Source organism: Megascapheus bottae, chromosome 33 (assembly GCF_031878675.1).
Source record: "Megascapheus bottae isolate mThoBot1 chromosome 33, mThoBot2.hap1, whole genome shotgun sequence".
Classification (NCBI taxonomy): Eukaryota; Metazoa; Chordata; class Mammalia; order Rodentia; family Geomyidae; genus Megascapheus; species Megascapheus bottae.
The window spans coordinates 6,651,815-6,675,186 of record NC_143541.1 but is presented as its reverse complement, the minus strand read 5'-3'; the positions used below and the strand labels follow the sequence as shown (position 1 = coordinate 6,675,186).

Genomic DNA, 23,372 nt, shown 5'->3' with positions numbered 1-23,372 from the left:
ATGTCGTATCTCCAGCTGATGCCTGCCTGCATCACGGGCCCCGGACAGCTGTGAACGAGGCAGGGCTGCACCTGGGCTTTGCACCGGGCGTCTTATTTTCTGTCTGTTCTGCATGACCGTGGTTGCCGGTTCATTCTTCATGGCCAACGATTGGGTTTGAGTAAAACGGATTCTGGTGCAAAGGGGTGCTGCCAAGCAGAGATGTTCACCCTGCCCGGCGCAGCGGGGCCGTTGTGCGTCTGGAGCCAAGGAGATCGCTGATGCGCATGCGTTTCTGGATGTTTCTCCCCACTGAAAATAGACACATCTTCCATCAAGTGATGTCACTGCACAAGTGACAATAAATCCTAAAATCTTGATTTAATGAGAGCATTGTTTTCCCTTGCCCACGCTCTTTAGAGCTTGTTTTTCTGATGAACCACTGGTGCACTGCTGGCTGACCCAGCAAAGAACCTTGTTTTATTTTCCTGCTCGAGAGCAATGACCTGCTCGCTAATGCTTAAAGTTACCCAAGGGAGCGATTTGGGCCCTTGTTGAAAAATGTGAAATAAGCACTGTCTCGAGCAGAGAGTAAGAGGATGGAAAATAGTCATCCTGCCTCACCTACACACTGTCCCGTTTTCTAGACCTGCGCTGCAGCCCGGGCGGGGCCCTTCTGCAAGGGGCGAGGCATGGGCGGGGAGCTGGGAGAGGCGCTCCAGGAGGCTGGCTGCCCATCTGACCCCGCAGGTTGGTGAGACCAGCTCTTCCCCTCCTGTCCGGCTTCAAGGACTCCCTGTCAATCAGTTTCTTTTACAATTTAGCATCTTGCTCTCCTGGTTCTTTCTCTTCATGATGAAGATTAGGCGCAGGGCCGACCTCTCCCTTACAGTGTAGGGCGCTCACGTGCCTGTCTCTCCCATCTTTGAACCATGCCTTCCCTCTGGTTTTGGGGACTCTTTTTCTTTGCCCTCCAGTTGTTGGAAGTGGTGGACTTGCCCCGTTATCGTCATCATGGTCCTTTCTGCTCATTCTCTTCTCTGGCCGCCGTCTCTTGTTCATATTGTCAGTTGTGCATGTTCCTTCCTGGGGTCCAGCATGGAGTTTTAGAAAGCAGGTGCACTGCCTTCCAGGAAAAAATGGTCCTGGCCACAGTCGGTAGGAGATCCCCTAGTGGTGAGTTGAGGAATAGACATTCTCTGTTGGTGGAGGGTGCTGTTGGATGGAGGCTCACTCCTCCCTAGTCTTTAAAACCCTTGCCTCCCCTGTTGTGGGGAGGGGTGGTGGTGGAATCCACCAGGAACGAGCCCCCCCGCCCCTGACCCGCTCGGCAGGAGGGGTTGCCTTCGCTGGGGTGGACAGCTCCTGGCTTGGGTGTCCGTATTTAATCAGATGGATCTTGGACCTTTTGAGAGAGAAGAACGTTTTAGGGGTAACAGTGAGTTTGTTTTCTGCACACTTTTATCAGTACATGTAAACTGACAGCTTTATGGTGGCATTTCTGTGCATGCCCACGGCGTGGCCTTTCAAATCTGCCCTCTCCACCACGCTCCCTCGCCCATCTCCCCGTCCTTGACAGAACCCAACAAAATGGTTGGAACTGGAGGCCATCACACTAAGCAAGCTCCATCCGTTCTATTTCAGTGAAATGACTACAGTGACCCCCCCTCGTGCTATTTGTTTTTCAGCAAATGGCATAATTTCATTTTCTTTATGGCTAGGTCATACGCTGTGGCATGTATGGACTTCTGCAGCCACTTGCTTGTTGTTTGTCTCAGCGGGTTGCAGTTTGGCTGCAGTAAGCGTGGTAGAGAAATAATCTCATATATACTATTCCATTCCATTCCATACCCACCATACTCAACAGGACAGGCTGGCTTTTTAGTTCTTTGCAGGAACCTCCATATAGACTTCCATAGTGGTCACAACCGTTTATATGTCTTTACTTAGTTTCTGAACATGTTTACAATGTTGTTCTTGAGGAATAAAGCAAACAGGGAAAGGAGAAAGGTGAAGGGAAGGAGTGAGAAAAGGTCACTTTCTCTAGAAAGCTATGGGATGATAGCTGGTTTGTGGGAAGTGGGGCTGTCCTTTCTCATTTGCTTTCCAGGCTCTTGGCTGTCTGGTCTCTGGGTCTGTCACGTTTTGAGGAGAAATCACTGCCCACTTCCATGCTGGGTGTTGTGATGTATGAGGGACGCAGATACCAAGAACTCACAAGACAATTGTCCACATATCGTGATTAAATGTGGTGTCTCCTTTTTTTTTTCTTTTGTTAGTCATGGGACTTGAACTCTGGGCCTGGGCACTGTCCTTCAGCTCTTCAGCTCAAGGCTAGGGCTCTGCCACTCAAGCCACAGTGCCACTTCTGATTTTCTGGTGGTTAGTTGGAGGTAAGGGTCTCAAGGACTTTCCTTCCCGGGCTGGCTTTGCTCTGAGATCCTCAGAACTCAGCCTCCTGAGTCCCCGGTCCCCGGCTTCTGTATTCCTTTTAAAGGAGAACAGTGCATTTTATTCAAGTGCTGCACAACAAAAAGCTCATACTTGTGTTTAGTGTTTAGGGAAATCAGGATTTGAGTTTGCTTATATTTGGGTCTGTGAGCTGAAACCTCCTTAGGCCTGTGTGTGCATGTGTGTATTTTAACATTTCATGCTCTTTGTTCTGGGTGGACAGTGATCAAGAGTAGGACTTTTTTTTTTTTTTTCTTCCCAGTCCTGGGCTTGGGCTCAGGGCCTGAGCACTGTCCTTGGACTTTCTCAAGGCTGGAGCTCTACCACTTGAGCCTCAGCACCACTTCCGGCTTTTTTCTATGTATGTGGTACCGAGGAATCGAACCCGGGTCTTCGTGCATGCTAGGCAAGCACTTTAACCACTAGGCCAAACTCCCGGCCCAGGACTTTTTTTTTTTTTTTTTTTTTTTTTTTGTGCCAGTCATAGGGCTTGAACTGAGGCCCTGGCCATTGTCCTTGGGCTTTCTCAAGGCTAGGGCTCTGCCAGTGAGCCACAGCACCACTTCCGGCCTTTTCTGTTTATGTGATTCCTCGGAATAGAACCCAGGGCTTCCTGCATGCCAGGCAAGCACTCTACCCCTGGGCCCCAGTCCTGGCTCCACAAGTGGGACCAGGAAACCTTGCTGTGGTGGTGCCGCTGTAGTCCCAGCGCTGAGGAGGGAGAGGAGAGGAGGATCGCAGATGTGAGGCTGAGTCTGAGCTGCCTTGTGACTTCCATGTTAGCCTGGGCTGCCTGATGAAAGCCTGTCTCACCCTCCAAAACAACACAAGACCACACAAGCTGCTCCAGGACCCTTGCGTCCCCTGGGAGCTTTCCTGAGTCCCCGGCAGCACATCTCCAGATCACTGCTGTGGGCTCGGGCTCACTGAGGGGCGCTGCCTGCCCTTGAACTCCCCACAGCTGCGGTTGTAGGGATTCACACCTTGTGTGCTGAGAGCACAGGTGCACTGGTGAGTCACCTGTCGTGACGCACTGTCAGACTTTATCTGGGCTGTGGGCCTGCGGTCCACGCTGCTGTAGTACCACTGGCTTAAGAGTGAAAGTCCTTTAATCATTGCAGGTTTTTTACCTGTTAGGAATGCAGTTCCTAGGAGTATTTTACCAAAAAAAGACTCAATCCACTTCCCCTCCCTCCCTCTCTCTCTCTCTCTCTCTCTCTCTCTCTCTCTCTCTCTCTCTCTCTCTCTCTTCCTCTCCCTCTCCCTCTCTCTTTCTCTTTCTCTCTCTCCCTCTCCCTCTCCCTCTCCCTCTTCCTCTCTCTCTCCCTCTCCCTCTCCCTCTCCCTCTCTCTCTCTCTCTCACACACACACACAGAGTCATAAACCATGCCACCAGGTGTACACTCCGCAGGGCAAGGTACCTGTTGGGAGAGCGGGTGCTGCCCGCTCTTCCCCGCTCTTCTCCTGTGTGGCCTCTCTTCCCCCGTGCCCCTTTCTCTGGCCTTCTGCATTAGTATTTGCCACTGTGTCTTTCGCCCCGCTGGGGTTCTGAAGCCTTGGTGGGACCCCTGTGCTTGTATGTGGAGGCCCCTGTCCTCTGCTCCCCCATCTCTGTCGCAGGTGACGGCTGGCACAGCCTCGCAGGCTGAGGGGTCGCCTGTCTGCATGGCTGCAGCAAGCCGGCCTGAGGGGCCATGTGCCTCCATGGCCGAACTCAGGCTTGTCCTTCAATGTCGCACTGGCTGCTCACAGCCCAGCTCTTGCATCTCTCCTGCCCTTCCTGCACTGTGTCCTTCAAACGGGACCCGCCTCCCACCAGAATGCAGTAATCTCTCATTGTGGGGTGAGGTTGAGGCGAGGTTCTTCCCAGGTTCTGCAGAGCTTCTGCTCGTGGCACACCCCGGGCAGGACGGCCACCTGGCATCATTACGTGTGACGTAAACAGGCTGCCAAACCAGAGCCAGTCAGTGTGACCGCTCACGGCTGAATTCGTAGCTTTCAGGTGTGTCTTTAGGCCATCACCCTGGAGAATCCCACGCCCCACCCCGTGGTGTGACGTCTCGCCCGCGTGTGGCATCCCTGGGCTTCCAACGGTCACCAGGAGGGACCCCCGCCCTCCGAGGGGCGTGCGATTGCGTCCCTGTGCGTGCATGCATGCGTGTGCAGCACCCACGGCCCTGCCTGTTGCTGGGTCGATTCTGTGGCAGGGCTCCCGGGGCTCGGGCAGCAGGCTGTCCCTCAGCTCCTGTGGGGCTGGGAATCCCCCGGGGGTGATGGCTGGCCTTGGAATGAGGACGTACAGGTTGTGCTGGAAGGACTACGTGGAGGACGAATGGCCGCGCTCATGTCTATGTTTATGAAAGTTTTTGAACATCCAGCCCCACTTGCTGTGCGTGCACACACACACGTGCACACACGCACGCATGTGCCACAGGACCACATGGTGGCAGGGCTGGCCCTCCCTGTGTCTCCTGGGGAGGGGTAGGCATCATGGGCCTGGGCCCTCACGTTCAGAGCTGAGGAGGGCCCCCGGGCGCGAGGCTTGCTAGGTAGGCAGCCTCGTGCTCTGGCCTTGTCTTCCGTCTCTGCAGCTTTGCCCACTCATGGGGCGGCATGGAGGCCCCGCTCCATCTTGGCTTTTTGTGCTGTGAAAGCTGCTCCCAGGTTTTGTGTGGACAGGATCTTCGCTGAGGCGCTGGCAGGGTAGCCGGCCTCGGGCTGTGCACCCCAGTGGGCTTGGAGGGCGGGGCCTGGCAGCTGTGGAGAGGTGCATGTTGTTTTGGTTGTGCCATGCGTCTGTGTGTGTGTGTGTGCATGCATGCATGCATGTGCGCGTGCGCTCACCTGTGGGTGGGGCCTAGAGGGCGGGGCCTGGCAGCTGTGGAGAGGTACATGTTGTTTTGGTTGTGCCATGCATCTGTCTGTGTGTGTGTGTGTGTGTGTGTGTGTTTGTGTGTGTGCGTGCGTGCGTGCATGCATGTGCGCATGCGCTCACCTGTGGATGGGGCCTGGCAGCTGTGGAGAGGTGCATGTTGTTTTGGTTGTGCCATGCATCTGTGTGTGTGTGTGTGTGTGTGTGTGCATGCATGCGTGCGCGCGTGCGCTCACCTGTGGGTGGGGCTTGGCAGCTGTGGAGAGGTGCATGTTGTTTTGGTTGTGCCATGCGTCTGTGTGTGTGTGTGTGTGTGTGTGTGTGTGTGTGTGCGCGTGTGCGCGTGCACATGCACGTGTGTTCTCACCTGTATATGATTTGCTTCTGTAATCGCTTTCCTTGAGTGGAGGAGGGTTTTTCTTCCTTGTTTTGAGTGTGTCCTGGTCTCCACCAGGACAGTCTGATCCCAGATGGGTATGTTTTACCTGTGGTTTGGAAATGCTTGTGGACCGTCTTAGCTCATGGAAGCCTGTGCCGTGCATGGTGGAGCAGCATTGTGTAGTTTTGCTCGCCTCTGGTGGTCAGGCAGGAAGGGGCTGTGATCCCAGGTCTCCTTCAGGGGCCTGCTTCTGGAGGCTTCCTTTCTTAGAACCTTCTGTGCCCCCACAGGCTGGGGATGGAGCCCCAGATGCCTCCCCGTCCTTTGGGACGTCCCTATTGAATCCCTAAGAGTTTATTTTCATCTTGTGAATTTTGTAAGTATTTGTAACATCGAATGAGATGACTTATCTATTTATTTACCCAGTCCTGAGGTTTGAACCCAGGGCTTAGGCACTGTCTCTGAGCTTCTTTTCCTCGAGGCTAGCTCTCTACCATTTGAGCCACAGTACAACTTATAGCTTTTTCTGTGTACGTGCTACTGGGGAATCGAACCCAGGGCTTCGTGCATGCCAGGCAAGCACTCTACCACTAGGCCACATTCCTAGCCCCAATGAGATGTTTTAAAAGGTAGCTTCCCTGGAGAGCGTCCCAGACTGTCTTTCCTGGCTGTTCTGCCCTTGTTTTCTCCTGCCCTGGCTTCTGGCAGGCCCATGATGCTGCCGTTTAACCAGAGGAGCTGGCTGGAGTAGTGTCCTGTGTGCCTTCACAGCAAGCTGAGACTGGTTTCTGCAGCTGGAGTTCTTCAAGGCTGGCACTCCACCACTTGGGCCACAGCTCCACTTCAGGCTTTCTTGGAGGTTAACTGGATGCGTCTCATGGACTTTCCCACCTTGGCTCACTTCCAGTCATGATCCCGAGTAGCCAGCTTTAGTGGCAGGAGCCGCCGGCACCCAGCCTGATGATGAGATCCTTTGCCATCTGTACTTTGGGGGTCCTTCCTTCCGCTGTTTTCCAGCACTCTGACTTGATTGTAGGGGATAGTCTTTTTGTCTTTGCAAGGATCTCTGTGTTAACATGAGCACTGGGACTGGATAACTGTCTCCCCTGTTGGATACAGTGAAAGCCCCACCTGTGGCAGGAGAGGTTGATATTCTTGCCATTGCAAACTGCTTGCTGGAATGCCGAGTGTCAGGGTAAATGGATGGCTCCAAGCTGGAAGAGCCTGAGTCAGAGCAGGAAAGAAAATGCAAGGCAAATCTAGGCTTTCCAGCTCTCAGTCTAGAACAGTCAGAAATCTTTCCACTTCCCCTGTGTGTGTTGTGCCAGTTGCTGCCTTAACGTGCTGTAGAATTGCTCGGGCCATGGTCCCTAGAAAGCAGGACTGCAGGAAGGTGGACAGAGGACCAGACCCTGGCTGTTCATGGCACTGAGAGGAACCTGGAGGAGGAGTGGTGAGATAGCAGCATCAGTGCTTGCAGCCAACCAGACAACAAAGTTGCCAGAGGTTAGTGAACTGGGAGACCCCAGATTGAAATGTGTCAGGTTGGCTGTCTTTTTTTTTTTTTTTTTGCCAGTCCTGGGCTTGAGCTCAGGGCCTGAGCACTGTCCTTGGACTTTCTCAAGGTTAGAGCTCTACCACTTGAGCCTCAGCACCACTTCTGGCTTTTTTTCTATGTATGTGGTACTGAGGAATCGAACCTGGGTCTTCATGCATGCTAGGCAAGCACTCTACCACTAGGCCAAACTCCCAGCCTTGGCTGTCTTTTTTAGTGAACTAACTTTCATCAACCCGGTGTCCAGAGCTGTGGCAGTTTAGGAGGGATCTAGTCCCAGGGCTGTTTTAACAGCCATTGACGGCCTGGCTTTTAAGAAAATAGCTTGGCAAACAAGCAGTTTCTGCGATCTGTTCATGGTGTGACATTGCATTGCATTGTTTTATATGGCTTTGGGATGATGGATTGAACTTCCGGAATGCCAGCTTGACTCTGGGGAAGGACCCTGTTCCCGATTCGTCTCCTAAGAACGTAGCGGGAAGAGCTTGGCGCCTGTGGCTCACGTCTGTCATCCTAGCTGCTCAGAAGGCTGAGATCTGAGGATCACGGTTCAAAGCCAGCCTGGGCACAAAAGTCCGTGAGACTCTTATGTACAATTAACTGTCAGAAAACTGGATGTGGTGCTGTCTCAAGTGGTAGAGTGCTGGCCTGGAGCCGAAGAGCTCAAGGACAGTGCTCAGGCCCAGAGTGTGGCTCAGGCAGTAAAGTAGCTGCTTCCTAAAGATGAGGCCCTGAGTTCAAATCCTAGTGCCACCCCCCTCAGCACCCATAGCACAGAAAAAAGAAGAGGCAGTGACAAATGTCAAAAGACGTGGCTGTACAATGGCATCCAGGCTGCTGTGGAAAACACGAATCCAAAAATGTTACCTGACGGATTTCCGTTCTCAGCTGCAAATTCAGGAGGACTGAAACATCCTGACATAAATTGTTCCTCAAACAGCAGCAGCAGCATTCCTCGAGACAGAACCAGTGGAAAGCTGGCGACTGGGTGGGAAGAGCGCGGTAGATCCACGCAGTGGAATATTACTCGGCACTGTAAGTGAGCAGAGGACTTGCATTTCAACAAGTGTGATCCTTGAAAACGTGGACTCTGTTTCTGTGTCTGGATTGGGACAGGAAGCAGACGTGGCAAGTCACGGCTGGTAGGAATGCTTCTTTTCGTGAGGTTAAGGTGCTCTGGAAGTCAGGTTTGTTGATAATTGCATAGCCTGGTGTCTGATACCCTAAGCCACGGGACTCTAAGTGGGTGAGTTACATGGCCCGGAATCTGTCTCAGTACGTGGTGTGAGGTTTGGAGATCGGGAGTGGAGAATACTGTGGAAGGATGTTCACGTCAAATGGGTTGTGAGGTGGCTGCTCAGTCACAGCTCCTGCTCATGCCACCTGCAAGCCACTGTGCCTGCCTCGGTGCCAGGGGCAGCCTCTGGAGGGGGGGTGTGCATGGTGACCGGGGAACAGGTTCTGGAATCGGCTTTGCTGTCCTGGTTGGACTTGTGTTGTTATTTGGTTCTGGGACGGAACCCGGGGCCTTGGGTCATCTGGGGAAGCGCTGTGCTGCTGGGTTCCATCCCGCCCTGGTCCCTTCTCTACTGAGGCCATCGCCCCTGTAATAAACCAAGATCTTTACAGGGAATACATGGCCGGGGGTGCCTGGGAGGAGAGGAGGAGTGGACCGAGGTCCAGTGAGGACTGAGCACACGTGGGCATTCCAGGGCGCTCAGTTCCGGCCTTGCCAAGCAAGCCCCGCCCCTCTGCCTGCCTGGCAGCGGAGGAGATTGGAAGTGGGTGGAGAGAATGGCTGGCTTGAGCTTGCCCTCAATGGAGCATGTACGGGTCCTAGCCGCTCCACACGGGCCTGCGTACCCCCCATGGCTGCCCTGTGCTGTGTACCTCCCAGAGGGTCAAAGGACGGGACGTGGTGCCACTCCAGGCTTCCCTGTTTCCAGGCTCTGTGGCCTTGGGCAAGTTGCCTGTCCACTTTGGCCTCTGTCTCCCTGCAAGAAAGGGAAGCCATGGCCGCCCCTCTGCGTGATGGCAGGGTTAAGATGATGGAGCCAGAATTCCCTATCCTGAGATCCCTCTGCCAGGCCTCAGGCTGGGCCCACTGCTGGGTGCAGTTTGTGGTGGCGGAAGCATGGGGTGAGGGTGGTGTGCCTGTCAATTCCGAGCAAAGTCCACAGCCCGGCCAGGCCACTCGAGGTGCTAGAGTCAGTCCCCGAGTCTCTCAGGAAGGGATTAGGTGGAGTCACTTCAGGGCCCCTTACAGCTGCGGTCCTGCCTGTCTGAGGAGCTTCTGTGTGTGGCCGTGGTGAGCGGGCGTGGCTGGGTGGTGAGGGGCGGCTGTGGAGGACCTAGCCCAGCTCCAGCAGAGGCCTCTGCCCACCCACCGTGTGTCCCCAGACTTCAGACTGAATGTCACAGCGAGAAAGACGCAGCTCTTGGCTGTCATTTGTGAGAGCTGGAAGCAGTGCCCACTGCTTTGTGTGTGGGTGAGGACGGCTTGCGGACGGGGCTGCGTTGTGATGGGCGGTGAATGTGCTTGAAACCAGGGCTCCGGCCCAGCCCTGCGCCAGCCCCCGCCCCCAACACCGGCCTTTGAAGTGCCATAGCCTTTCATCTTCCTCCATTTTCACTTAATGACAGCCTGGCCTTTGATCAGCCCAAGTTTCCTCTTTCTCTGGCTTGGGGATAAGTGGCTGGGAGTTAAGGAGAGACTTCAGGGCCCCCCCACCCCAGCCAACCAACGGCTGTGACTTTTATGAGCACAATAGCCGGTTAACCTTCCTATCTTAAGTCAATACGCCGGCGGGGAGCAGAGGGGCGGGAGCAGAGGGGCCTCCCTGGTCCTCACGGTGCAATATCAGTGGGAACCGGCAGGCAGGGAGGGAGGAGGGGAACAAATAAAATTAGGCCCCCCTCTCCTCCGGACTGGCGTGGAGAGCTAGCTAGCCAGTGTGCCAGGGTGGCACCCGCTAACCGCTGCCTAGTGGGTGAATGTAACTTTCTCCATTGCACTCTATGACTCTTCAGTTATCATTTAATAGCTCCTCCTCAGCTTGGTGATAAGGATGTAGAGTTCCCCTTGGGTGGGGGTGGGTTCCCCCGGGAGTTTCTGCAGCCAGCTCAGAGGCCGGGTGTGACTCCCAGGTAGATCCCCACCCCCACGGGAGCTGAGGAGCAGGACCCCCCCCCAGAGGTCTCCACTCCGCTGACCTTTCCCATCCCCTCCCTGCCCTTCCTGGGTACACTGCGCCTCCCGCCAGCCCGCCTGCCCTTCCACAAAGGGGGTTCTTTATTTTTTAGTGCTGGAAATTAAACCCAGGCCTTGGGCACAATGGGTAACTGCCCTCCCCTCCAGTGCTCGGAGAGGACGGACCTTCTCTCCTTCAGTGCTCGGGGAGGACTGACCTTCTCTCCTTCAGTGCTCGGGGAGGACGGACCTTCTCTCCTTCAGTGCTCGGGGAGGACGGACCTTCTCTCCTTCAGTGCTCGGGGAGGACGGACCTTCTCTCCTTCAGTGCTCGGGGAGGACGGACCTTCTCTCCTTCAGGGCTCAGGGAGGACTGACCTTCTCTCCTTCAGTGCTCAGGGAGGACTGCCCTCCCCTCCAGTGCTCGGGGAGGACGGACCTTCTCTCCTTCAGGGCTCAGGGAGGACTGACCTTCTCTCCTTCAGTGCTCAGGGAGGACGGACCTTCTCTCCTTCAGTGCTCAGGGAGGACTGCCCTCCCCTCCAGTGCTCGGGGAGGACGGACCTTCTCTCCTTCAGGGCTCAGGGAGGACTGACCTTCTCTCCTTCAGTGCTCAGGGAGGACTGCCCTCCCCTCCAGTGCTCGGGGAGGACGGACCTTCTCTCCTTCAGTGCTCAGGGAGGACTGCCCTCCCCTCCAATGCTCGGGGAGGACGGACCTTCTCCCCTCCAGTACTCAGGGAGGACTGACCTTCTCTCCTTCAGTACTCAGGGAGGACTGACCTTCTCTCCTTCAGTGCTCAGGGAGGACTGACCTTCTCCCCTTCAGTGCTCAGGGAGGACTGACCTCCCCCTTCAGTGCTCAGGGAGGACTGACCTTCTCCCCTTCAGTGCTCAGGGAGGACTGACCTCTCCTTCAGTGCTCAGGGAGGATTGACCTCCTCTTCAGTGCTCAGGGAGGACTGACCTCTCCTTCAGTGCTCAGGGAGGACTGACCTCCTCTTCAGTGCTCAGGGAGGACTGACCTCCCCCTTCAGTGCTCAGGGAGGACTGACCTTCTCCCCTTCAGTGCTCAGGGAGGACTGACCTTCTCCCCTTCAGTGCTCAGGGAGGACTGACCTCCTCCCCTTCAGTGCTCAGGGAGGACTGACCTCCTCTTCAGTGCTCAGGGAGGACTGACCTCCCCCTTCAGTGCTCAGGGAGGACTGACCTCCCCTCCCCCATAGGTCCTGCTGCAGCTCTCTGAGGCTGGTTCATCAGACAGCTTTGCCATCCCTGGCCCCTGGCATTTTGGGGTGAAGACCTGTGGAGGAGCTTGGGTGGCAGAGGGGCCCAGGACCTGCCTGCCATGAGGAAGGCAGGGGCGGGGACAGCACTGGGCTCTGCTGGCCCAGTCCCTTTGACACTGGGTGGGGAGACATTGCTACAGTTCTGTGAGAGGGCAAGAGCCTGCCTCACTAGGCAGGTGTAAGAACAGGGAGTGGGGAGGGGCCAGACAGCACATGGGGAAGGAGGGTGGGGAGGAGGGGGGAGGGGAGGGGAGATAGGGAGAAAGGAGGTGGGTGAGGCTTAGTGGGGAGGGGTTCCAAGGTCCAGATGGCGCCTGGTAGGGAAGTTCTAGACTTGAGTCCAATAGTCTGTTCTTCCAGGATTGTGGGTTCGGGGGTGGGGGGCTGCAGCTGGGCCACCCCAGGGGAAGCTTGTGTGCTGAGATAGAAGGCTTGGGGTGGGAAGAACTCGCTGAGTGCCCTTCACTGTCTTCCTGACCCACAGAGCTCACCGTCACCAAGCTCCTGTCCACAGGTGGCATAGCCACGCCTGGTGGACTGGACATCTCAGGTAGACTGGACAGCCTGGCGGACTCTACCACTTGTCTTCATGTCCCTGGCGGGTGGCCTCAGCGTCCCGGTGGGTTCCAGGTGTCGTGCTGTCTCTTGACTGTGACCCCACAGCATACACGCTGTGGGCACTGGCCCAGCTCCTCTGGGACTGGTGTGGGGACCTCTGAGGGATGTCAGCACGTGTCCAGGACAGTCGTGGCTGAGAAAGACTTGATCCACAGTTGGTTTGGCTCAGGGTGTGAGAGGGCGTCAGGTGCATTTCTTTTGTCGTCTCACAGGACAGGTTCCTCGCCTGGCCCCATCTAGGGCATGGCACAGGGAACACGGAGAGGCTGAGTGCCCTGGGCTACTGCTGTGAGAGAAGTTTCCTGTGTCCACAGTGACATGGGCACCAAGGGGCCCAGTACTGCCAGCCTGCAGCCAGGATGTCAGTGTCCCTCTCCACCCCGCCAGGAAACAGGCCTCATCAGAATCAGGGCCCAAGCCACCCAAACCAGCAGGACTCTTAGACATTTCCAAGAAACACAGATCAACCTGTTTCATAAAAGATGACAAAAAATAAGCCTGCACCAGTGAAGGGAGATGAGGAGGCAGGACGGCTACAGGACTCTGCCTCAGGCGGGAGGGTAGTCAGCTCTGCGCCTTGCTCGGTGTGGCCACAAAGAGAGGAGACCCGGGAGGAAACACGGGTGTCCTCGTTCCTGGAAGACACGGAGGCCTTTTGAGGGCAGTGCCACCACCTCCAGGCTATTTTAAAATGGCTCTCAGTGACTCACCTATGATCCTAGCTACTCAGGAGTCTGAGGTCTCTACAGTTACCCAGCAGAAAAGCTAGAAGTGGAGCGATGTTAAAGTGGCAGAGTGTGCCAGCCTTGAGGAGAAAGAAAAAAAGACTAAGCAAAAGTTCAAGTCCCAATACTGGCACGAGCAAGGAAATCCCTTCAGTCGTGGTAGATAGGCGGTGACAACCATGCAGTTAGCAGCTGGAGGTAAGGCCAGGCATGTCTTGTCCATTCCACTTTCTGTTAGCTTGAAAATGGTACGAAGCTAGCCAAGGGCAGGAAAATCCTCAAGACTTACTTCCAATCCATTGCTCAGAAAAAGCTGGAAGTGGCACTGTGGCTCAAGTTGGTAGAGTGCTAGCTCTGAGCACAGAGGCTCAGGGACAGTGCCCAGGCCCCGAATTCAAGCCCCAGGGCCAACAAAACAAAAACCAGAAACAAAACAAAACCAAAGAAAACTCTGAAATAAAAATAGGAGGAAAAAGTGCCAATTTTTTTTTTTCTTGTTTGGGCCAGTGTCCCTTTCACTGATCGAGTTTGTAAAATCCAACTTTGTAAGACTGAGTGCCAGCAGCAGTGTCCTTGGCTCTGTGAACTGTGAAAATCAAGTTCACCCGGAGGGGCTGGGGGCTTTGAGCCTCGGGAAATGTGCTCTTTGGAAATCTGCATATTTAGCAATGGTCAGTCATGTGTTAAGGAAGCTTCCAGTGACCTTGACTTGGGTCTGTCCCCCCAGACCCCTGCTTAGGGGTGGGGCTGGCCTGGGCTGGCTGGCCTGGGCTGGCTGGCCAGGGCTGGCAGCAGCTGGCAGCACATTCTCAGCGCAGTCCCTGCAGTGCAGGATTTAGTCGTTATGTTACGGCGGGCAGCGTCTGGATGTGATTACTACAAGTTTCTTTTCAAATTAGTACTTCACGATAATTCAATTTATTTAAAGCAGTTTAGGATTTGGTATTATTAAAGTATTTAGTATTATTTAAAAATAATTCAACTTCTATACAGTCTATGTAAAACCCTTTGGTACAAATTCACAGTGCATGCTGGGAATGATGGATGTCGTTTCTCAGGGATGTTTTAAATTCACACACACACACAGAATCAGATGCTCAAGCAGCGTGCGTGTCTGCAGGTTGCTGTGTGGTATAGGCCCCACCCGGTGCCTGGTCTTATTCGGCCCTCACGGAGTGGGGCGCCCCCCCCCCCACATCCCCCTGGCGCTGGGTTCCAGGAATCCCAGCCACATCTGTACATCAGTCCTGGCTCACTCTGTTCCAGTCCTTCTGTCTGTGTCCCTCCTGGCTTGGTCTGGGCCTGTACCTTTGCCTGCCACAGGTGGACCAGGTGACAGGGAGGCCAGGGAGACCGAGCGGTGCTGTCTGCTTCCCAGCAAAGAACTGTGCCCTCCCTGGGTGCCAGGCCTGCCCTCTGCCCTCCTCTGGGTCAGTTTCCTGTGCCCCCTGACCCCCTCCCTCATAGCCTGGGGGCTTCTGCCACACGTTTCCCCGTGGTTCTGAGGCTGGAAGTCCACCCTAGGGTGCTTGCTCTGAGTCCTGTTGCTTGTAGGTAACCCCGTGTGAGGATAATGGGGTCTCCTTGAGGCCCCCCAACCTTTAGAAAGAAGACTCGGCCTCCATGGTTACAGCATGCGTGACCCAGGTGGGTTAGGACTTCCACAGGCCTAGTTCACGCCACCCTTCCTTTCCCTGCGCTCACCTCTTCCTCCTGTCCCTCTCCACCCAGCCCCCCTTCCCAGCCCCCCTTCCCAGCTCTGCCCACTCAGAGCCCGCATGCCTGAGCCTGGGCCCAGGCCTTGAAGCTTGGGGTCCCCTCCACTGGCTTCCTCGCCGCCGGATGGGTGCCTGGCTGTCCTGAGACGTGCCTGAAACCATCGTGACGCCATCACGGTGACATCGGGGAGCTCACTGGGGAGGTGGGGGCAGGGTGACTGGGATGCATTTCACTGCGCTGGTGTTGTGAGCCGGCAGAGAGCCTGTAGCCGCCCCACCCTGCCCGGGTCTGCACCACCGTGAGTCCCTGGCACAGCGGACGGGCCAGGCCGCTGGACTCTGTGAGCTCAGAGCGGTGGGTCTCAGGCCACAGAGTGACGATGCAGAAATACTGTGGCAGTGTTGCCGTCCAGGGGCGGGCGCTAGTGAGCTCAGTCTTTGTTGCATGGCCTTGCAGTCCACCCTGAAAGTAAAAACAAAAAAAAAGCAAATCAGAACAGGGCCGGCCACCAGCTGAGGTGTTGATTTCACTGTGTCCCCTCCCCTGCACATCCCCGAGGAGAGGGGGGAATGAGAGCCCGTCTTGGGGGCCCTGCCCTGCAGAACCGTGGGAGATGGCTGGGGTCCCAGGGCATTTCAGGAGCCCACGGCTTCCACCCAGCTGCTGATGTCAGCGGTGGCTACGGGCTGTGGTCAGACAGGAGACATGTCAGCACAGCCGGGAGCCCAGTTGTGGTTTGTGTCTTCACTTTCGGCCATGCGTGGTGGGCAGGATGTAAAGTTTCTGTTGGGCAAGGCACAGAGATTTGTAAAAAAGAAAAGAAAAAACACATCTATCCTTAACAGGCAGTCAGGAGCTGGTGATAAATCACACGTGCCATTCTAGCTGTTGGGGGGCCCGGACAAGGAGGATCATCGTTTGAGGCCAGCCCCGTCAGAAAAGTTCAAGAGACCGTGGGCTGGGCACAAAAGGACCTGGCACTCTTATCTCCAGTTAACTTCTAGGGTGGTAGCCTTAAGCTGAAGAGCTCAGGGACAACACCCAGGCTGAGTTCAAGCCCCATGACCCACCAACAAACAAAACAGGGAAGGCTGAGATCTCAGCGTGCCTAGGCAAGAACCAGGGCGAAAGGGTGCCAGAGGCATGGCAAAGCGGCAGAACGCCTGACTGGGCTAGCGCTTACGTGTGGTTTTTGGCCTATACTGGGCATTTTTCTTCAGGAACCCATCTTCACTTTAAAAGGCCAAGTACGTCTTCACAGAGGGACCGCCTTAAAACACTGGATGGACAGTTGTTGTAAGAAAGCCGAGTTGAGATGCTTAGAAAACCCCAGGTGACTCCAGTCTTCTCTCCTGTTTATGTTTGAAAGAGGAAGATAATGCCTTCGCTGGACGCTCCTGATGGGCCCTGGGCCCTGTGGAGCCTCAGGCAGGTCTCAGATCGGGCTTGATTTTAACTTAATGTTTCTGAAAATGGTTGAGTTGGGGTAAGGTAACTGTAATAGCAGGTTTGTTATTTCAGGGCAAACCTGTGAATGTCTGCTCCTAACAGTGAAGTATGGAAAAGCCTGAGGGAAAACAGGATTTTAACACATGAGTGAGACAGTGAATGTGGAAACATTGTCTTGTCACATACTTCGGGTGCACTCTTGTTTTGGGGGGTGACGTCCCGCTGAGCTGTCACTCCTGTAGTGCCAGCGCCCCCTGGTATGGTGTAGGCGGGCAGCCTTCACCACCACCAATTGCACAAAGTTTCATTGTCCCCAACCAGAAGCCCACTACGCCACTCCGGGCTCCCTCCACCTCCTTGGATTTGCTGCTTCTGGACATGTCCCACCTGTGGAGTTAGAGGACACATAGTGCTTTGCGTATGGCTCCTTCCACTTCACTTAGTTTTCTAGGTTTATCCTGGCACAGCATACATCAGCTCTCCACTCCTCTTTACGGTTGCCTACGACTCCAGTGCTGTGGTCCCCATTTTGTATATCTGTTCATCAGTTACAGGCAGAGACCAAGCTGAGCGAGGCCGCTGTGTACTTGTGTGGCCAGGGGTTGGCTTGTCTTGGGCCTGTGCCTTGTACCCCTTTTGCTCTGCGTTCACGCTAGGAGTGAGGAGCGTTCCGCCTGCTCGACCTCCTCTTCCTCCTTGTACATTTTGTTTGGTGGATCTGGGGTTGCTTGGCTGGCAGTCTACTACTTGAGCCATGCCCCCAGTCTTGCTTTTTGCTGGTTATTGTAGAGATGGAGTTTTACAACTTTTTCTGCCTCAGCTATGGCTTGGTCCCTCGGTCTTCCAGATCTCAGCCTTGTGGGTAGCTGGGGTGGCAGGTAGCGCCTGCCCATTCGGGGATCACATCCTGACGAGTGTTCAAAGTCATCTGATGGCATATGTGGAAGTCGACACACCGGCGTCGTTTCACGAAGGGCAGAGGGAGGGGGAGTGTCACCATGAGCTCCACGCGCGTGCACAGAGGCTGGGAAGCTGCCCCCGTCACACTGAGTGGCCTGCCACTGTCAGGCACAGGGCTTGTGTTTGGGGGTATTGCATTTAAAACGGAAAGTTCCAGTTTGCTGCAGGGCCAAAATCCTTCAAAGCAAAAGGTGTCTGAAGGCGGTGTGGGTTCCCCTGTGCCCGCAGGCTGGCGGCTGGCTCGCCGATTCGGCAGAGCTCCTGTTTTTCTGGTAAACACGCCAGAGGCCTTGTGCCCTCTGTCCCTCCCCTGGTACAACCATGTTTGTCACAGAGGGTGACACGAGCAGGAGTCAGAATCGCCTGCCTGTCAGGGACGGCCAGAAAACCAGGGCGACCTCAGGCCTGAGGTCAGCTGCCCTCAGTGCTGCGAGCAGGCAGGGGACACTGGGCAAGGGCTCCCAGACCACTGGGCTCCCCAACAAGTGCTTATTGTCTGTGGGACATTCTAGTGCCGCCCTCAGGGTGGAGGATGGGCCACATTCTTCTCTCCCAAGTACTCATTACTCTTGTTTATAAGTTTTAGAAGGTACAAAACCTTCATTATCATCAAAGGTCATGCTTATTTCAATTCGTGAGCCACCAAGCTACTGCCCAGCACAAAGCCACTTGAGACAGCAGACGCCAGTCAGATGGCCGCCGAAGACCTAGCGCCCTGCTCCCGGGCCTTCCGAGAAGAGATCTGCCATGGCAAACCACACGCCCCAACTCTGTACGGAGAATGAAAGAAAAACATATATATATATATATATATTTTTAACAGTACACACTTGACCTGTAGGTTTTAGTCTACTGTAAGAACAAAAGGTTTATTCCTCATGAGGTGACATTTCTTATTCAAGACAAATGCGCATGATTCATGTGTCTCATTTTCGTTAGTCTTGGGGCTTACACTCAGGGCCTGGTCACCGTCCTTCGCTATTCCGCTCAAGGCTGGTTGGTGTTCTACCGCCTGAACCACAGCTCCGCTTCTGGCTTTTTTTGCTGGTTAATTTAGAGATAAGAGTCTCCGGTTTGTCTTGGGGCTGGCTTTAAACCATGATGTATAGATCTCAGCCTCCTGAGTAGTTAGGATTATAGTTGTGAGCTACCAGTATGTGGGCCCTCCCCTCCCCTCCCTTCCCCTCCCCTCCCCTCCCCCTCTCCTCTGTACCTGACGCTTTTGCTCATTGACTGGCACTCTACTACCAACTGAGCCAGGCCTACAGCTCCCTTTCCTCTTTTTTTTTTTTCCTTTTAAATAAGATACACGAAGGTCCGATTGGCACGCGGACGTGTGGGGAGCGGGCGTGGTGGGGGTCTCAGCGGCGCTCAGGACTTTTCCCTGTGAGGAGGGGGACCCGCAGCTCTGGATCCTCCCTGTCCACGTGGTGCTCTCTGCCCTCCCCCCTCTGCCCCTTCAGGGCAACTTTTCCTTTACCCTCCCCTTTAACCCCGCGTCGTCCCCTCCCCTCCATCGCCGTCTGCCTTTTACCCCTCCAGAACTCTCCACCATCACTGGGCAGGGTTCGGAGCCTGGGGTGGGAGATGGCTGCCCTGTCCCCCCAGTGAGCACCGTGCCCCGTCTCTCCACGCAGGCGAAGCTGCCCTCAGGGGAGAGTCCAGAGCGCAGCCGGTGGCCGTGGCCTCGGCGCTGAGCGGTCACCGCACCGGCCCGCCCCCCATCAGCCCCAGCAAGAGGAAGCTGAGCGCCGAGCCGGGCGACGACGACCTGGACTGCGAGAACGAGCGCGTCTCCAAGGTGACCCGCATCTTCAGCCCCCACCTGTAAGTCCCCTCGCCAGATGAGTTACAGCTGTCCCTTCGGCCTCAAGACCTAGCGGGGAGATGGGGTCCCCGGGGGCCCCTGGCAGGAGAGCCAGGGGCGGAAGGGCCCCCGGGGGGGGCACTGGGGCAGGGAGGCCGCCCGTCTCACCTGTGCCTCTCTGGGGAGGGAGAAGCCAGCGTGTGTGTGCTGGGCAAGATGGCGCGTGGCTGCCTGGACCCCGATGTCCTGAGTGCTGGTCCTGCTCAGCCGCCGAGGACGATCGCCAGCGGTTGATTCTTCTGACCGCTCTGACTGTTGTGTCAGTAGTTGCACACAGGGGTTTCAGGTCCACATACCGACTCACGTGTCCAAAGTCGACCCCTTGCCCCCTCCCCTGTCTGGGTGTAAATTGTGCCAGCATTAGGGGCTTCCGTGTCCTCATTCGCAGCCCGCTCAGGGCTGGAGCTGGAGTCCTGAGAAGCTGGGCGCGGCAGCCAGGGTTCTATGCGGAGCCATCTGCTCCCACCGGGCTCCCCAGCTCCTCTGCTCAGCCCTCCACCCCGCCCCGTGCACAGTGCAAGTGCTCTCCGCGTCTCCCGGCTTGGACACCCGGCCTTGCCTGGCCGTCTGCAGAGCTGTCCTGTCGGGCGTCTTGCTGAGGGGCTGGGCTCCCCAGCGTGCTCGCCATGCATGCATGCGGGAACGAATGCATGGCTGTGTCTTGTGCCTGTTTTGACCAGGCCTGTGGATGCTCCCACGCTCCCCGCTGCACTCCCCAGAGGCTGCTGCTGTGGCTGGCAGGTGCGGTTCACAGAGCCTTGCTTCCTTCCTTCCGTCTGTCTGTCTGTCTGTCTGTCTGTCTGTCTGTCTGTCTGTCGGAGGCGGTGCTGCAGTGGCCCTCTGCTCTCCAGTGTCCTTGCATTCCCCACGTTCCTGTGGCCGCCTGGCTGCTCGTGTTGAGTATTTACTCTGCTGTCAATCCCCGGCCCATGAGTCACAGAGGCTGAGCTCGCACACTGCACACTGCAGCCTCTAATGGCCACACGCGGGGATCTGCAGAGCCCGGCCCGGCCTCCCCAAGCCAGCCTTGCTGGCAGCACACCCCTGCAGCCCCGGCGTCCACCCCGCGCCTCCTTCTCTCATCGCCGGACGCCCAGCTCCTCCTCTCCCCACACCAAGCCAGAGGTGTTAGGTCTCTCTGCTGGTTTGTTTTATTTTGCGGGAAGTTATGGGGGGCACGGGGCGGGGGGAAGGGGAGACACTGCAGGCACCATCTGTGCCCTGTCCCCTCTTCCTCTGATGCCTTGGCAAGTCACTTTCCACGTAAAATACTTGTAAGAGTAGTCCATGAATGTTCACGGACCGTTGTGGACTTCAGGTTAAAAGAGTGCCACTCAGTTGATGCTATTATTTTTCATTACTAATAATTCTATTATTAATAGTGGAACTGCAGTTTGAGCCACTAGGCCGGTGCTCTGTCACTTGTGATGTGGCCCCAGCCCTAATCCATTTTAAGATGGCAACGATGATAGAGAATGAAAGTAGCTGACCATAGATTTACCTTTGCTCTTTTTTTTTTGCCAGTCCTGGGGTTTGAACTCAGGGTCTGAGCACTGTCCTTGGGTTTTCTCAAGGCTAGAGCCCTGCCACGTGAGCCACAGCACCACTTCTGGCTTTTTCTGTGCGTGTGGTACCGAGGAATGGAACCCAGGTCTTCGTGCATGCTAGGCAAGCACTCTACCACGAGGCCAAACTCCTGGCTCTCTGGCCGGAGATTTGAGGTTGAGAATACATGCACTGTAAGTTTGAATCCCACCGCCCCCACGTGGTAATGACAGGCAGGCAGTGTGTGGTAGCCAGTGGCGCCCAGCTTCAGTGGGTTCAGACTGTGACCCTGAGGGAGAGGACACGGTGATACTGGAGGTGTGAAGGACGGAGCAGGGCAGGGTGAGGCCGTGGGTGTTGTTGGGTGGTGGATGACCCGCCTGGCATGCATCAGGCCCTGGGCTCAGTCCCAGAACTGAGGAGCGGAAGAAAGAAAAGAGAGGACTTAGACGATTTGCGTGCAACTTGACATGGACAGCGTTACATAGAGTTTAGGAAAATAGAAGCAGGAGCAGATCACCAGTCAGGCCGTCTCACCTCCATTTTTGAATTTTGTTGTGGTAAAATACATGTATCCTAAAATGTACCATCTTAAACATTCTTCTTACTGTTGGTGTTGGTCCTGGGGTTTGAACTCAGGGCATCCTCCCACATAAACCATGCTGTTAGCACTTTTTTTGCAATAACTCTTCTTCAAATAGCCTCACACTCTTGCCCCAGGCTGGCCTCAGATGTGACCCACCCATTCTGCCCCTTCCCACTGCAGCCAGGCACCGCCAAACCCAGCTTGGGATGCAGTCCCTGCTAACTTCTGCCTGGGCTGGCCTCAGACTGCCTCCTCCTCTTTCTGCTTCCCTCGTGACTGGGATTATGAACAGGCCCACTGGGTCAGGCCCTTGTCCTAAGTGGCGTTGGGTGGGTGTAGTGTGCAGTAGCTTCTGTCCTCGTTTCCTAACATGTAAGTGACAGATTCCACAGGCAAATTGTCCGTTATTTGCTGAGATATTTCCTACTCGGGCCCTAGCGTGTCCCCTCCTTTCCATTTTGTGTCTGGACGTGTTATGTATAATAATAGGTCACTCCTCTTTCCCAGAGAGAAGTCCTTGCATGGTTCCCTCTTTAAGGAAACTCTGTTTTTGTTTCGTTTTTCTATTTTGTCTTCCTACAATTTGTTAATCACACAGAAGGAAAGTGATTGGCTTGTAGGTAAAGAGGTGACAGTGCTCGTGGGTAAGGGTCTGTGTTGGAAAGCAGGTACTCAGAAAAGAGGGGCTCAAGGGTGTGTGGTTAGCTGTGCGAATCGCCCTGCTGGCACAGACCAGGCGGGGCCAGCTAGCAGGCTGCAGGCGGTGGTCCCGGAGCCCCTGTTGATAGGAATGCTGAGATTCCAGCCACGATAACTAATTCTCCCGATATCACCGAATCACGCTGTAACGCGGCGGTGCACAGCAGCCTGCCACATTGTGGCACGCTGTAACCCTCCACCGAGATGTCACACAGGGTCACCCTCTCACTTTTCACCACTCTGGTGTAACAGTACCACACTGACATTATCACCATGGTCCTAAGACCCAGCCCCACCCCCCCTCCAGGCCTCAGGCCTCCAGCCTTCAGTACTTGGAGAAATTGGAGCATCTGTTGTGTGTCTGCTGTTGAAGCCCGTGTCTCATTAGTAACCCACGGAGCGCATTTACCCACAACTGTTGTCTAGCAAAATGGGCATTTTATTTGTTGTCCGAATTCTTGTGTCATAAATTTTCAGACTGGCAAGACTCTGCTGTCCAGTGGAGCTATTAAGATGGGCTGAGGACGCCGGGGGTTTGACCTAGTGGTTAAAGTGCTTGCCTAGCATGCATGAAGACCTGGGTTCAATTCCTCGGTACCACAGACGTAGAAAAAAGCCGGAAGTGGTGCTGTGGTTCAAGCGGCAGAGCGCTAGCCTTGAGAAAACCCAAGGACTCAGGCCCTGAGAACAAGCCAGGAAAAAAAAAAAAAGAATTAGATGGGCTGAGGTGTGGCTCTGGCTGACATCTTGACTGCTGGCTCTCTGATCTGCACCCCGATTTCTCTTCGCTGCCATCCATGCCAGCAGTTTCTGTGCAGCCTTTCTCCCTTCAGGCCCTGCTCCTTGACAGTTTGGGGGGTCACTTGGAATTCTGTAATGGATTTGACCCCCTCCTCCTCTCTTTTTTTAAGCTGGGTCCTCACATTTTCTAGGCAAGCTATGGAGGACTGTTCTCAGCTAGGGTCCCATGCCAAACTTTGCTTGGGTTGACTTTGAACCAGGATCCTCCTGTCTCAGCCTCCTGAGCAGCTGGACTGTAGGCCAGCACTATCACACATGCTAACTACCTCCTCCTTTCCCTCCCCTTCTCCTCCTCTCTCCCCTCCCCCTCCTCCCCTTCTTCCTCCCCCTTCCTCCCCCCTCTTCCTCACCCTCCTCTCCTCCATCTTAGGGTTTGAACACAGGGCCATTGGCATTGTTCCTGAGCTTCTTTTGCTCAAAGCTAGTGCTCTACCACTTAGATCCACAGCACCGCTTCCAGTGTTCTGGTGGTTAACTGGGGAGACGGGGGTCTCTCCCTTCCCTGTCTAGGATGGCTTTGAACAGCCATCAGATCTCTCCTCCTTAGATCTCCACCTCCTCTGTAGCCCCTGCCCACCTCCCTCCATGTCTGTCTGAACAGCCCCTCCTCCCCGGCTCCATGTGGCTCCTCTGTGGCTTCTGCTCCGCTGTCTTTCAGAGCCTCACTGTCCTTGTCTTATCTTCCATTG

General features: G+C 55.3%; 1 protein-coding gene across 5 annotated transcripts in view; it reads left to right on the top strand.

The window, feature by feature from the left end:
• Vgll4 (vestigial like family member 4) overlaps positions 1–23,372 on the top strand; it is a 67,892-nt gene that overhangs the window by 35,907 nt on the left and 8,613 nt on the right. For all 5 annotated transcript variants that reach the window (XM_090323927.1, XM_090323924.1, XM_090323925.1 and 2 more), the window contains one exon: positions 18,823–19,012. In XM_090323927.1, the coding sequence (XP_090180053.1) occupies positions 18,823–19,012 (190 nt within the window). The remainder of the gene's footprint in view (positions 1–18,822; positions 19,013–23,372) is intronic.